We start from the raw sequence: 14,368 nt of genomic DNA, 5'->3' as shown, positions 1-14,368 counted from the left end.
CACAAATCATTAAAATAATTCATAACTCGAATCCTATACACAACACCAAAAAAAGCCTAATGTACCATGTGATATCATTAGAACATGATCGATTGCACAATAGTTTGAAGTTTAAGTAGACTGGAAGGAAAAGATTAAAAGTACGATGTTTATATTAATGTTTAACTAAATAATCATCTTTGTTAATCACTGACATAGGACATAAGATAAGAGAAGAAAAAAATCTCTTTGGTCAGTGTCTCTTATGACATCATTATAGTGCACAACTTACAAAAAAAAAAAATAAATAATAACAGAGATGATTTCACATCCAGACTCATGTTTCCAAAATTAGTAGTAAATTTTAGGTGTAAAACATTTGTGAGTAAATGAAGTTCTGTTTTCCAAGTATTGTAAGCTCTATATAAACGCAAATTCACTATATGGAGTCATTTGTAATTTCCTTCCTTATTTTATGTCACCGTCCCATGATTCACGTTGTTGCTTCATTATCTCATCCTTTATCCTATATAAAAGCAGGCAGTGAAGCCCAGACTACATCAGTTCTTGAAGGAGAAGCAAGATGAAGACTTACTACCAGTTGTGCATCCTCATTGGCCTGGTGTTCAGGGCTCACTCAAATCCTGTAACACCATCTACTGAGAAGGATGATGAAGAGTTTGCAAAGGTAAGAAAGGCATTGCACTGTGCAACTTAAAATTACACAGGATTTTGTTTAGCCAGGTTTCCAACTGTAGATTGTTTCTATTTAACCAGAATTACCTGAAAAAACTGTACAACATGGAAGAGGAGGATAAGCCGTCCTTAGGGCGCAAGGTCAGTGAGATGAGCTTGAAGCTGGGTGAGATGCAGCAGTTTTTCGGGTTAAAAGTGACAGGATCTCTGGATGCTGAAACGCTGGAGATGATGAAGAAGCCTCGCTGCGGAGTTCCAGATGTGGCTGCCTACAGAAACAGAGCTTTTACTTGGTCTACAAACAAATTGACCTACAGGTACCAAAGCAGTGTAGTGTATTAAGTTAACCCTTTCTGGTTTCATGAAACAAAGAGGTGAATAGATTTAATAAGTTACGCTTTAAGTAACGAGTTTTATTCTACAGGATTGAGAATTACACTCCCGACATGTCTGTGGCTGAAGTGGACGACTCTATCGAGAAAGCACTGCAAGTCTGGGCTCGCGTCACTCCTCTGAGGTTCACCCGCATCTACAGCGGTGTAGCCGACATCATGATCTCTTTTGTTGTCAGAGGTGAGTCTCCCATTTTATCCAGTGGCATTGGCAACATAGCCTGTCTTGAAGTCTTTCCCTCAGAATATTACAGAATATTGAAAAGGTTCTTGCTGACAGCGTAGATTAGAGATTTGTGAAAGCCAGCCTGTAAAATAATTTGTAGAAAATCTTCAATTTGTAATTAGTGGTCAGCACATAGAGAACCCATGTGACAGGTAGTCTCCTAAGTGGTATAAATGAGAAAAATATAAGTCGCTCTGGATAAGGGCATCTGCCAAATGCCATAAATGTAAATATAAATGTAAAATGTAAATGCAGGTAGTTGACTGCTTCAGGTTTAGTCATGAGCCATAGCCAGAAGATTATGCCTCTCTCCATTTCAAGTTCAAAACAAATGTGTATCATTATGAGTCCCTGTCTCTAATCATACCAGTGGTAACATGAAAAACAAAACATAAACACATAAATTGTGAATTTTCATTTCCAGATCATGGAGATGGCTCCCCATTTGATGGACCTAATGGTATCTTGGCTCATGCATTTTTCCCCTCTCCTGGCATTGGTGGAGATGCCCATTTTGATGACGATGAGACGTTCACCTTCAAATCTTCTAGGGGTGATTATGCTCACATTTCATTAAAAGAACGAACACAATACAATATGAAATATGCATCATAAACAACATGTGTTCTTCCACAGGATACAACTTGTTCTTGGTGGCTGCTCATGAATTTGGACACTCTTTGGGCCTTGAACATTCCACTGTTGTTGGTGCTCTGATGTATCCAACATACAGCTACACCAATCCTGACACGTTTGTTCTGCCCAGAGATGATGTTAATAGAATTCAGGCTCTGTATGGTAAGTTTCTGGAATACATTAGTGGCAAATATAGAAAAGCTTTCTGTAAATTTCCCAGCATGTAATTAACAAAGTAAAATGACTTCAACAGGCTCTAACCCTGAAAAACCTGTTGACCCTGATAAGCCTGGGGGGGGGGGGGGGGGGGGGGGGGGGGGGGGGGGGGGGGGGGCCCACACCTCCAGTCACCCCTGATGCCTGTGACCCCAATCTGGTCCTGGATGCTGTTACAACCCTGCGTGGGGAGAAGCTCTTCTTCAAGAAGAGGTTCACATGGACCCCAAAATAACATTAAGCTCATTAACCTAATTCTAATCCATTTTTGGGACGTCTGACCATCTAATACTGATTTCTGTTGTTCAGGTTCTTCTGGCGCAGCCACCCACAGTTCACTACAATTGAGCAATATCTGATCAAGGTGTTCTGGCCAGAGCTTCCAGATGACATTGATGCTGCTTTTGAGGATCCATCAGCTGATCTGGTGTACATCTTTAAAGGTAAAACATAGCTTTGCAAACAATATGCTAGGGTATTATATATGAGTTGGTGTTAACTTGTGCTTATGATCTTTAGGTGAGAAGGTCTGGGCTCTCAACGGTTATGACATTGTGAAACGCATGAGTCTCAGTAGCTTCAGGTTGTCAGATGGAGTGAAGAAGATTGACGCTGCCTTTTATGACATATCTTCTGGAAAGGCGTTGTTTTTTGTTGGCAAGTCATACTACAGGTATTTCTTATTGTGTAGCTATATTAAAGCCATTAAATATGTACTCTTTCTTTTTCAAGATGTTAAGTAATACATTTTTTTTTCAGCTATGACATGAACAGAAAGGTGAAAGACAGCGGTTACCCGAAACTAGTGCAACAAAGCTTCCCAAGAATGACAGGAAAAGTTACTGCTGCTTTGCAGGAACATGGTCAGTATTTAAAATACATTTCAAAACTCCTGAATAATAAAAGTCATCAACTTTGACTAAAGTGACACACTATATGTTTTGCAGGTTATATCTATCTCTTCAGTGGGACAAATGTTCACCAGTACGGTAACGGAAGGCTGGTGAATGTGCTGAAAAGCAACTACTTCTTCAAGTGCTAGTTTTTCATATTTACCTGCCTCATGGACAGCAGGGAAATTCATTTGTAGAGCAAACTTTTAAAGAATTTACAGAGCATTATATTTTGAATAGTATTAACTTATTTAAAACTCAGCATTAACATTCAACGTTGTTTTCATGTTTTATTGTGTTTGTAATTGTTTTGTCTTTTCTGAGTTATTGTCATTTTTTGAGTTGAGTTTTTGAAATAAAACATTTCATCGCAATTTCATCCTATTGTGATGCTTCTATATTAGACACATACTATATCTAAATGTGTGCAGACACAGAACACAGAAGTACCTAGAACACAGAAGTACCTAGAAATTGCCAAACCAAGGAACAAGGAAACACAATTCAGAAACACACATAAACAACAACAAGACCTCACAGTGAGACAAACACACAGAAGGGCTTGAATAGACAACTAATCAAGAACTATTCAAGAACTCGAAATCCAATGCTTAATCACCAAAACCATGGAACTTTACCCTCTAGCTTTGAATGGACAGATCAAACATGTATTGCCAGTAAAATGTTTTTGACAAACTCAGAAAAGCTAGCAGTGTGTGTGTGTGAGGGACAAATGAATGAAATGAATGCCTGATCCAAGGGTGGTCTCTGTGATTTTGTCTGGAAATCTTAGCTGCCTCCCTAGTTCAACTGTCAGCTGACCCAAAGATTTGGGTTCCTGGGAAAGCTGAATAAAACTTATGCTTCCCTTTATGCAGTATACAGTGTAAGATATAGTGTACTGTTACTGAAATTTGTGGTCATATGACGCTGGATGCAAGCAGCAGGATATTTATTAGGGGCAAGCCACAAATCATTGTCATTGTTCATAAAGTTGGTCAAGGAACATGCAGATATTAAACATTAAATGAGGAAAACCAGGATATATATGGAACTGGAACTAGAAAAGAAGGCTTGGACACAGAAAGTGTGGTAAAGTAAACAAAACTGGATCTCAGTGTTTCTCGCATTCTGGGCTGCAATGCCCTCTGAGAGGTGGAATTTGCGTCAGTTACATTAAACTGATAAAAAATGGATTACAAAAAATGGATTTATTTAATAATTTATTTATGTTTAAAAAAAATCTATCAAGAAAATGGACTAAGGTTAACCTAAACTGGTGAGACAGATCATCCCATAAATGACAAAAAAAATTACTGCAGCTTTCAAGGACAGAGGTATTTAATAAATACATAGAAACTCATGAATAATCTAAGTTGCCAACTTGGATTAAAATGGCCTGGTTATTTGAAAAAGTTTTTTTCTTCCCCAACAATTGCACATAATTGTATAGAATGTCTTGTATGCTGTAGCATTACAATTCCCCTTCACTGGAATTAAGAGGCCCAAACCTGTTCCAGCATGACAATGCCCCTGTGCACAAAGTTAGGTCCATAAAAATATGGTTTGCCAAGGTTAGAGTGGAAGAACTCGAGTGTCCTGCACAGAGCCCTGACCTCAACCCTACTGAACACTTTGGGATGAACTAGAACGCCGACCGCACTCCAGACCTCCTCACTCAACATCAGCGCCTGATCTCACTAATGCTCTTGTAGCTGAATGAACACAAATCCCCACAGCAACACTCCAAAATCTAGTGGAAAGCCTTCCCAGAAGAGTGGTGCTTATTATAACAGCAAAGAGGGAATAAATCTGGAATGGGATGTTCAACAAACACATATGAATGTGATGGTCAGGTGTCCACAAACTTTTGGCCACATAGTGTAGTTGGAAATGAAAGGCAGTAAGCAAGCCAAGACAAGAGCACACAGCAACAAAACTATGAACAACCTGTTTGGTGGTGATGTGAAACAAGAGATTAAACATATAGTACTGTGCAAAAGTCTTAGGCACATGCAAAGAAATGCTGTAGAGCAAAGATGCCTTCAAAAATAATGAAATTAAATGTTTCTACATTAAAAAATACTATAAAGAGCAGTAAACAGTAATGAATGAAACAAAGTCAATATTTGGTGTGACGATCCTTCACTTCACAAAAAAAAATAGTATTCTCAGGAACAATTTGTGTAGTTTTATAAGGAAATGAGCTGGAAGTGTTACTGAGCATCTTGCAGAAGCAGCCACAGTTCTTCTGGAGACTTTGACTGTCGACTCGCTTCTTATTTCTGCAGCGAAACCCAGCAGCCTTCATTATGTTTTTTGTCTGAAAAGTGTCTCTTATGTAATCTGCTGCTTTCTTTACTGACATACAAACATTTTTCTGTAACATCTGATTTTGTGCTGGAAAACTAATGTTTGGAAAACTAAAAAGTTTTTGTACTGAATCAATAATGTAGAAGCCATAAAATAAAAATCTATAACAAAGTTCGTACTAAAAAAAGTAGGGTGCCTAAGACTATTGCACAGTACTGTATATCACAACTGTATGTAAATAATGTTTTAAAGGTACTGTGAGTAACCTGGCTACCTTTGTTTCCTTGACCTCTAACTTCCATACATTTTAAAATGACAAATTTACTAACCATAAAATGCCATAATATGGTCTGTACAGTTTAGCTCAGGAGATTGAAAATGTGTTGCGTGTGAAATTGTTGCATGTCGCAATGGTGATGGAGGTTTCTGTAGAAGAAAAAGATATTGCCCCACATCCTTATTTTCTCACTAAAGTGATAGTACACATTGTACACATCAGAGAAATAGTAGCAACTTTTCAACAGTATTCTTTAAGAACCCTGTGGCATCTTGAAGTGTATACTAGATCCTCGACTAATGCTGGAAAGGAAAAGATCTGCAGGGCAGTCAGTCCAAAGAGTTAGCTGTCAGTCCAGCCCTGTGCAATGCCTCCAACACCTTTCTCAAGTGCATGAGGTGTTCGTACATGTACAAATTTTTGCTAATTTTCATGGTCCGGTGGCATGATAAGTAAATTCCAGATTGTTTTTTCCTTTTGTGTCCTACACCGGGGCCTCCACCGCAGAGTGCCAAGGTGTCATGAGCAATTGTACATCTTTATATAAATATATTTTCCTAGAGTATAACATGTTCTTCACATTTTTGAGCACATTTTAACAATTTAAAGATTTGTACAAATTGAACATTCAGTAATAGTTATGGATGAAAAATTATGAAAAATTATTTTTATATTATTATTATTATTATTATTATTTTTTATTAAACCAATTCTGTAAGGAAGCCCTTCTCTTCATTGCTAATTTTTCCTTGCTGATGCTGTTCGTGAGTTCAGACATCATCTCTCTCATATTGCTTTTGACCCTGAGACAGTGATGCTAGATACAGTGATATAGTTTTATTTGGAACAGTGGGATTTGATACAATTTTATTTGACACAGTGGTATTTGATATAGTTTTATTTAAGACAGTGGGATTTGGGACAATGGTATTTGAAATTGTGGGATTTGGGACAGTGGTATTTGGGACATTGGGAGAGAGTGGTATTTGAGATGGTGATATTTGGAACAGTGGGATTTGGGACAGTGGTATTTGGGACAGTGGTATTTGGGACAGTGGTATTTGAAATCATGGGATTTAGTACATTCTAACAGTGAGATTTGGGATGGTGGGATTTGAGATGATGAGATTTGAGATGATGAGATTTGAGATGGTGATATTTGGACAGTGGTATTTGGACAGTGGTATTTGAGATGGTGATATTTGGACAGTGGTATTTGGACAGTGGTATTTGGGACAGTGGTATTTGAAATCATGGGATTTAGGACATTGGGACAGTGGTATTTGGGACAGTGAGATTTGGGGCAGTGGGATTTGGTACATTGGGACAGTGGTATTTGAGATGGTGATATTTGGGACAGTGGTATTTGGAACAGTGGTATTTGAGATGGTGATATTTGGGACAGTGGTATTTGGACAGTGGTATTTGGGACAGTGGTATTTGAAATCATGGGATTTAGGACATTGGGACAGTGGTATTTGGGACAGTGAGATTTGGGGCAGTGGGATTTGGTACATTGGGACAGTGGTATTTGAGATGGTGATATTTGGGACAGTGGTATTTGGAACAGTGGTATTTGAGATGGTGATATTTGGGACAGTGGTATTTGGAACAGTGGTATTTGGAACAGTGGTATTTGAGATGGTGATATTTGGGACAGTGATATTTGGAACAGTGGTATTTGGACAGTGGTATTTGAGATGGTGATATTTGGGACAGTGGTATTTGGGACAGTGGTATTTGGACAGTGGTATTTGAGATGGTGATATTTGCGACAGTGGAATTTGAGATGCAGTGGTATTTGGGACAGTTGTATGGTGGTATTTGACACAGTGGTATTTGTCAATATCCTGCCACTGGAGACATGATGCTACTCATCACATTGTCTTGACTAAGGATTTATAGGATATGGCTCAACTTCGTCTCCAGACAAGACAAACATAACAGAACAGAAGTGACCATGACTCCACAACAAAACAGCATAACACAAGTACACTTAAAATAGTACAATTAACAAAAATCAAAATTATTCATAAATAGAATCTTGCATACAATGCAAAAAATGGCCAAATGGATCACGTATTTCTTGTTAGAACATGAACATGAGCAGAGTAAGGTCAATTAATTAAAAAAATGAAAAATAATACGTTTACAATAATGTTTCATCCAATAATCACTATGTAGGTCAGTGACATAGGACAAGAGAAAAAAAACAGTTAAAAACATCTAAAAATGGGTAATCTCTCTTATCTCTTAATATTGTAATGTTAAACTTGAATTTACACACATTTAGGGGGTGTAATTCAGAACAGACTAACCGAATAGAGTAAAAATAAATAAAATAAAATATTTGTAAAAACCTGTAAATGAAAGTATGAATCTGGTAATCAAAAATAAAAACCTACAGCTTCTGTATAATGGATGGACACTGTGGGATTGTGTTTTATGCCCCGAGTAATACTTATTATGTTGAAGATTTAAAAGATAAATTTACTTTTAATAGATTTACCTATCTATTACGTATCTGTCTTATCTAATACTTGTAGACTATATTGTGCACAGATGCTCAAAGCTGAGCTCAGATTCCAAAATAATTACTAATGTTTGGGTATAGAACATTTGTGATCAAATGAAATGAAGAAAAAAAATTCATTTTGTTGTCTTTGATTTCCTTCCCTAATCTTCATTTCAGCGTTATATTATGCAGGTTGTTGCTCAATATCTCATCCTTTATCGTATATAAAAGCAGGCAGTGAACTACATCAGAACTACACCAAACAACATCAGTTTCTTGAAGGAGACGCAAGATGAAGACTTATTACCAGTTGTGCATCCTCATTGGCCTGGTGTTCAGGGTTCACTCAGGTCCTACACCATTGCCTAATGAGAAGCATGATGAAGAGTTTGCAAAGGTAAGAAAGGCATTGCACTGTGCAACTTAAAATTACACAGGATTTTGTTTAGCCAGGTTTCCAACTGTAGATTGTTTCTTTTTAACCAGAATTACTTGAAAAAACTTTACAACCTGAAAGAAGAGAATAAGCCGTCCTTTGGGCGCAAGGTCAGTGAGATGAGCTTGAAGCTGGGTGAGATGCAGCAGTTTTTCGGGTTGAAGGTGACAGGAACTCTGGACGCTGAAACGCTGGAGATTATGAAGATGCCTCGTTGTGGAGTTTCAGATGTGGCTGCGTATACCAAACAACCTTTACCTTTTACATGGGATAAAACCAAATTGACCTACAGGTACCAAAAGAGCACATCATCTTAATGTTAACCCAGTCAAGCTTCACGGAACAAACAAGTGAACTGGTGTAGTAAGTTACACTTTGTTATTTTTATTTTACAGGATTGAGAATTACACTCCCGACCTGTCTGTGGCTGAAGTGGACGACTCTATCGAGAGAGCGCTGCAAGTCTGGGCTCATGTCACTTCTCTGAGGTTCACCCGCATCAACAGCGGTGTAGCTGACATTATGATCTCTTTTGTTGGTGGAGGTGAGACTCCGACTTTATCCAGCAGCATTGGTACCATTTACTTTTGAAAGACAACCATGTCCTCTTTCCAGCAGAATACTAGCTAATATTGAGCAGGTTTTTGTTGCCATGGTCAGCTATTTGGTAGGGCACGACATCTTCACTGGCAATTAAGGGGCAACATGTACATTCTCTTCTAAGAGGCAGTCAACTGTTACAGATTTTACCCTTAGCCATAAAGCCCTAAAGTCCTTATAACTCAAATCCTGATGTAGAATGAGCAGTGGAACCTTTTCTGCTATATTCAAAGCTGGAGTGTCAGTTTTAGCATTATGAGTACATTTCCAAAATAAAAATAAATCTTTTCCATTTCCAGATCATGGAGATGGCTCCCCATTTGATGGACCTAATGGTATCTTGGCTCATGCATTTTCCCCCTCTCCTGGCATTGGTGGAGATGCCCATTTTGATGACGATGAGACGTTCACCTTCAAATCTTCTAGGGGTGATTATGCTCACATTTCATTAAAAGAACGAACACAATACAATATGAAATATGCATCATAAACAACATGTGTTCTTCCACAGGATACAACTTGTTCTTGGTGGCTGCTCATGAATTTGGACACTCTTTGGGCCTTGAACATTCCACTGTTGTTGGTGCTCTGATGTATCCAACATACAGCTACACCAATCCTGACACGTTTGTTCTGCCCAGAGATGATGTTAATAGAATTCAGGCTCTGTATGGTAAGCTTTTGGATTAAGCAAGTTAGTGACTAATGTACAAAACATTCTGTAAATTCCATACATCTAATAGTAAAATTACTTGAATAGGCTCAAACCCTGAAAAACCTGTTGACCCTGATAAGCCTGGGCCCACACCTCCAGTCACCCCTGATGCCTGTGACCCCAATCTGGTCCTGGATGCTGTTACAACCCTGCGTGGAGAGAAGCTCTTCTTCAAGAAGAGGTTCACATGGACCCCAAAATAACATTAAGCTCATTAACCTAATTCTAATCCATTTTTGGGACGTCTGACCATCTAATACTGATTTCTGTTGTTCAGGTTCTTCTGGCGCAGCCACCCACAGTTCACTACAATTGACCAATATCTGATCAAGGTGTTCTGGCCAGAGCTTCCAGATGACATTGATGCTGCTTTTGAGGATCCATCAGCTGATTTGATGTACATCTTTAAAGGTAAAACATAGCTTTGCATTGCAAACAATCTACTAATGGTATTATATATGAGTAATATGAGGTATTATATATATATATATATATATATATATATATATATATATATATATATATATATATATATGAAGTGTTAACTCGTGCATCTTTAGGTCAGAAGGTCTGGGCTGCCAGTGGTTATGACATTAAAAAAAGCAAGACTCTCAAAAGCTTCAGTTTACCAGCTAAGGTGCAGAAGATTGATGCTGCCTTTTGTGACGAGGATACTCTAAAGGCATTGTTTTTTGTTGGCAAGTCATACTACAGGTAATTCTTAGTGTACAGTTTTTATTATTAAAGTCATTAAAAATGTACTCTTGATTGTCAAACAGTTAACCAATCAAAACATTTTTAAAGCTATGACATGGAGAACAAAAAGATGGACAGGGGTTACCCCAAACCAGTGCAACAAAGCTTCCCAGGAATGATAAGTAAAGTTACTGCAGCTTTCCAGGAACATGGTCAGTATTTACCAAATTTTAGAAACTCCTGAATAACCGAAGTCATCAGGTTTGACTAAAACGGCACACAATATGTTTTTCAGGTTATATCTATCTCTTCAGTGGGCCACAGGTTTTCCAGTACAGTAACGGAAGGCTGGTGGACGTGCTGAAAAGCAACCACTTTTTTCAGTGCTAATCTTTCATATTTACCTGCCCCACAGACAGCAGGGAAATTCATTTCTAGAGCAAACTTTTAAAGAATTTACAGAGCATTATACTCTGCATATTATGTTTTATGTGCTTGCTATTTTCCTTTCTGAGTAATTATAATTTTTTGAGTTGAAAAAATAAAATAAAACATTTCATGGCAATTTCAACCTACTGTGAGGCTGCTATGATATCTATTACACAAAAGAACAATGTCCTTCTATCTATTTGGTGATGATGTGAATCAACAAAAAAAATGCTACAATCTAAAAAAAGGGTTCTTCAAGTTTTTTTTAAGGGTTTGTTGGATAATTATGGGTTCTAAACTTTTTTCTAACTAAAAAGTGTTCTACTTGGAACCTCTACTGATTGCAAAGCACTCTGTTGTAGGTTCTACTTTATAGGATTCCTCAGAGGGACAACCAAAGAAAATTTCTTAGAGTATACTAACCTAAAATAATATAACAACGACAACAACAACATTACTACTACTACTACTACTAGTAATAATAATAAAAGCTGCAAGCTGCATTTCCGGTTGGCCAGACGCCCAGACTCAGTGATCCGCACATTCATCACACGCATCAGCAGTGATTTGTCCTGGGATCACAGTCCTGGCTTACATCCCAGTAGAACATAGTCCGTGGCTCACACCTTCTGACACACAACCATCTAGAAGTTTTCTCTGCTGCCTCTGCAGCACTCCTAATGACTCTGGTCATGTAGACTGTAGATTCAGGTGAGGCACTGGCCTGCAAAGCCCCTGGAGCCCATCTCAACTGGGTCACCCTTGGTTCTTCATTTGATTGAACAGCACTGCGCCAAAAGTTCCTCAAACTTTGCTTGTTTTGTCTTGCTGGCATCTTCCATCTGATTTTCTGGTGAGCTCCAGCATGCCTGATTTGAGGGTGGTCTCTGTGATTTTGTCTGATTGCTTCCCGATTTTAACCTTCAGCTGATCCAAAGCTTTAGGTTGCTGGCCAACAACAATTCAAAAGTTTTTTTGGAAGTTAAAGTGTTTAAGATATCCAGGTGAGGTTTTCCACAACAGCAGGAGGCAAGTTATAAAGTGCAGAAAACCACATTGGCCAGCTTGATAGACAGAACAGATTATTAGGTATTAGGTATTATAGGAGCATGCAGTGGCCTCAAAGGGTGATCAGAGCAGAGCAGATCTAGATCAGAGCCTTGTGTAACACCAACACTTGTGTAACTTTATTTCTGTGTCACATTTATTTCTGGAGTCACCATTAACTTTTACAAACTAATAAGTGCCAGTTAGATAGGATCTGTGCCAAGCAAGGGCTCTTCTCTTAGCCTCAACAAGACTTTTTAGTTCCTCTAGGGGAATATTGTGACCTACAGTAGCAAAAGCTGCACTGAGAAGAAAGATGCAACACTAACTGGGATGGGGGAAGTCATATGTAATTTACTTCTTTACCCAGTGCTGTTTCAGTACTGTACTAAATCCTGACTGAAATATGCTATTTATGTGACTCTAAGGCAAGTATGAATTTAGCAGCTAATTGATGATTTACAAATGATTTAAGTCTAGGGTTCTCAACATGGGGTCTGGGGCCCCTAAAGGTCAGTTATTATGCCAATTCTGAATCTAATGACATTTTTAATAAAATGGGTTCCATGGGTTCTATGGCTCCAATAAATAGCCAAAATATTATTGTACACATGTAAATAATGTGCCTATTTTTTAAACAGTTTGTGTGTAAAATAAATCTACACTGAGGGGGTGTGTGATTTTTTTTAACAGTTACAGGTATCCCTGACTGTAAAATGTTTGAGAACCCCTTATTTAAGGGAATACTGTAATGGTAAAAAAAAAAAATGTTAACGTGCCTAAAAGCAAATTAAACCAAGCTAATGAAAAAAGGCAGCTGATGATAAAAAGCCTGTATCCATTGAGACATCTTGCAATCCTATGTTTTGACAAAAAAGGCCCCACAATAATACAGTTTTTTAAATGATACACATGGATTCTGTCTATGAGAACATATGCAGCATCATGGTATTTTTCAAGGATAAGGCTGCTATATATAAAACATATTTCCACTGCAACAAGCTAGCATCAATTCAGGCAGTTTGAATGAAAGTCTACTATCTTATGCATGCATGAAACTGGATTTTAGTACTGGAAAGCACAAGATTTGGAATATCTGGAATACACCTATCCTACACAAGTCATGTGTCAGAATTTGACTGTGTGAATTTTTTGGGCATGGCAACTTTAATGGGAACCAAACTGCACAATTATGCAAACCAATTTCCTGCAGGTTGACAAAATTGGCCAAAGATTCAAGGGAAATGAATGATGATATCAGCAGGTACGCAGTCAGGCTGAAAAACCCAAATAAAGACAATAGTATTTGTCACCATCCTGCCTTTAGAGATGTAATATGGTTTGTTTTGGCTTGAGCAAGAGTTTTACAGTATATGGCTCAACATCAGTTGGGGAAGACCCAGTTTAAAGCAGCAGAGAGCAGGATATGCAATATATCATCCAATAACAGCTCACAAAAAAACAAAACGAAACAAAAAACCAAAGACCCTACACGGATTCTAACTAAAGACAAATCATTAACGTGGTTTAGATAGAGCTAATGATGTATCTCATTACAAAGTGATAGAAAGCAAAATAAGTTGATGTATTATTTAAAACTTAAGTTGGTTCATGCCAAATTGGTTTTCCATGTCAAATTGGCAAGAGAAAAGGAAAAAAAAAAAAATCGTCCATCATGATTCATAGTATTCAATATATTTTCTAAATGTAATACAGCTTTGCACACTAGGCATGAATTTAAAACACACACACACACACACACACACACATATATATATATATATATATATATATATATATATATATATATTGGACCTTGTATGGATTGAGTTGTTTGGTTGTTTTTGTGAAATGTTTTGCACCAAATATTACTTACATGGGAAAGTTATGTTTCAAATGTTGTAGTATCTAACTGATCATACACTTTTAGAAAAAAGGATTCCTCAAATGTTCTTTGGATGATTCATGGTTCTATTTTCTAAAGTGGAATCTTTTCTGAAAGTTGAACCTCTGGTGTAGGATTTATTCCCTCAGGAGGACAAACAAAGGAAAACTTGTTAGCTAGATTAAAACTTTACAAAAAGTTCAGCCACATTATTCTGCCATAATAAGTAGTACTGTCATTTGTAGGTCATAAAAAAATTGTAATTAAATTATATTGGTTGTTAACTCTGTCGTCCAATTGCTTTAGGCTATATTTTGGGAAATTCAGGATATGGAGTCATCCTTGATTACCTAGGTCTGTAATCTGTCATTGTCTAATGACGTAGATTGTTGCTCAATATCCCTTCCTTTTTCATAT

The 14,368-nt window shown here is 37.6% G+C and overlaps 2 protein-coding genes across 2 annotated transcripts; both read left to right on the top strand.

The window, feature by feature from the left end:
* Positions 1 to 508: 508 nt before the first annotated feature.
* LOC113544733 (collagenase 3) lies at positions 509 to 3,417 on the top strand. The gene is made up of 11 exons (XM_026943668.3): positions 509 to 667; positions 757 to 992; positions 1,100 to 1,248; positions 1,718 to 1,846; positions 1,930 to 2,091; positions 2,183 to 2,223; positions 2,264 to 2,358; positions 2,455 to 2,588; positions 2,665 to 2,818; positions 2,905 to 3,008; positions 3,093 to 3,417. The coding sequence occupies exons 1-11, from the start codon at positions 563 to 565 to the stop codon at positions 3,185 to 3,187; spliced, it is 1,404 nt and encodes a 467-aa protein (XP_026799469.3). The 5' UTR covers positions 509 to 562; the 3' UTR covers positions 3,188 to 3,417.
* A 4,995-nt stretch (positions 3,418 to 8,412) lies between these two features.
* LOC113544865 (collagenase 3) lies at positions 8,413 to 11,117 on the top strand. The gene is made up of 10 exons (XM_026943902.3): positions 8,413 to 8,540; positions 8,630 to 8,871; positions 8,975 to 9,123; positions 9,479 to 9,607; positions 9,691 to 9,852; positions 9,940 to 10,075; positions 10,172 to 10,305; positions 10,455 to 10,608; positions 10,699 to 10,802; positions 10,886 to 11,117. Exons 1-10 carry the CDS (start codon positions 8,436 to 8,438, stop codon positions 10,978 to 10,980), a joined length of 1,410 nt encoding a protein of 469 aa, XP_026799703.3. The 5' UTR covers positions 8,413 to 8,435; the 3' UTR covers positions 10,981 to 11,117.
* The last annotated feature ends 3,251 nt before the right edge of the window (positions 11,118 to 14,368 follow it).

Source organism: Pangasianodon hypophthalmus, chromosome 17 (assembly GCF_027358585.1).
Source record: "Pangasianodon hypophthalmus isolate fPanHyp1 chromosome 17, fPanHyp1.pri, whole genome shotgun sequence".
Classification (NCBI taxonomy): Eukaryota; Metazoa; Chordata; class Actinopteri; order Siluriformes; family Pangasiidae; genus Pangasianodon; species Pangasianodon hypophthalmus.
Note: the sequence above shows the minus strand (reverse complement) of the source record. Positions and strands in the feature narration are given on the sequence as shown.

What these genes read in the sequence shown, in the direction of transcription:
- LOC113544733 (XM_026943668.3), top strand. Translation starts at nt 563, where the DNA reads ATGAAGACTTACTACCAGTTGTGCATCCTCATTGGCCTGGTGTTCAGG. An exon ending in TAGAATTCAGGCTCTGTATG is followed by an intron (nt 2,092 to 2,182) that starts GTAAGTTTCTGG and finishes TGACTTCAACAG; the next exon opens with GCTCTAACCCTGAAAAACCT. An exon ending in TTGACCCTGATAAGCCTGGG is followed by an intron (nt 2,224 to 2,263) that starts GGGGGGGGGGGG and finishes GGGGGGGGGGGG; the next exon opens with CCCACACCTCCAGTCACCCC.
- LOC113544865 (XM_026943902.3), top strand. Translation starts at nt 8,436, where the DNA reads ATGAAGACTTATTACCAGTTGTGCATCCTCATTGGCCTGGTGTTCAGG. An exon ending in AAAACCAAATTGACCTACAG is followed by an intron (nt 8,872 to 8,974) that starts GTACCAAAAGAG and finishes TTTATTTTACAG; the next exon opens with GATTGAGAATTACACTCCCG. An exon ending in CACCTTCAAATCTTCTAGGG is followed by an intron (nt 9,608 to 9,690) that starts GTGATTATGCTC and finishes GTTCTTCCACAG; the next exon opens with GATACAACTTGTTCTTGGTG.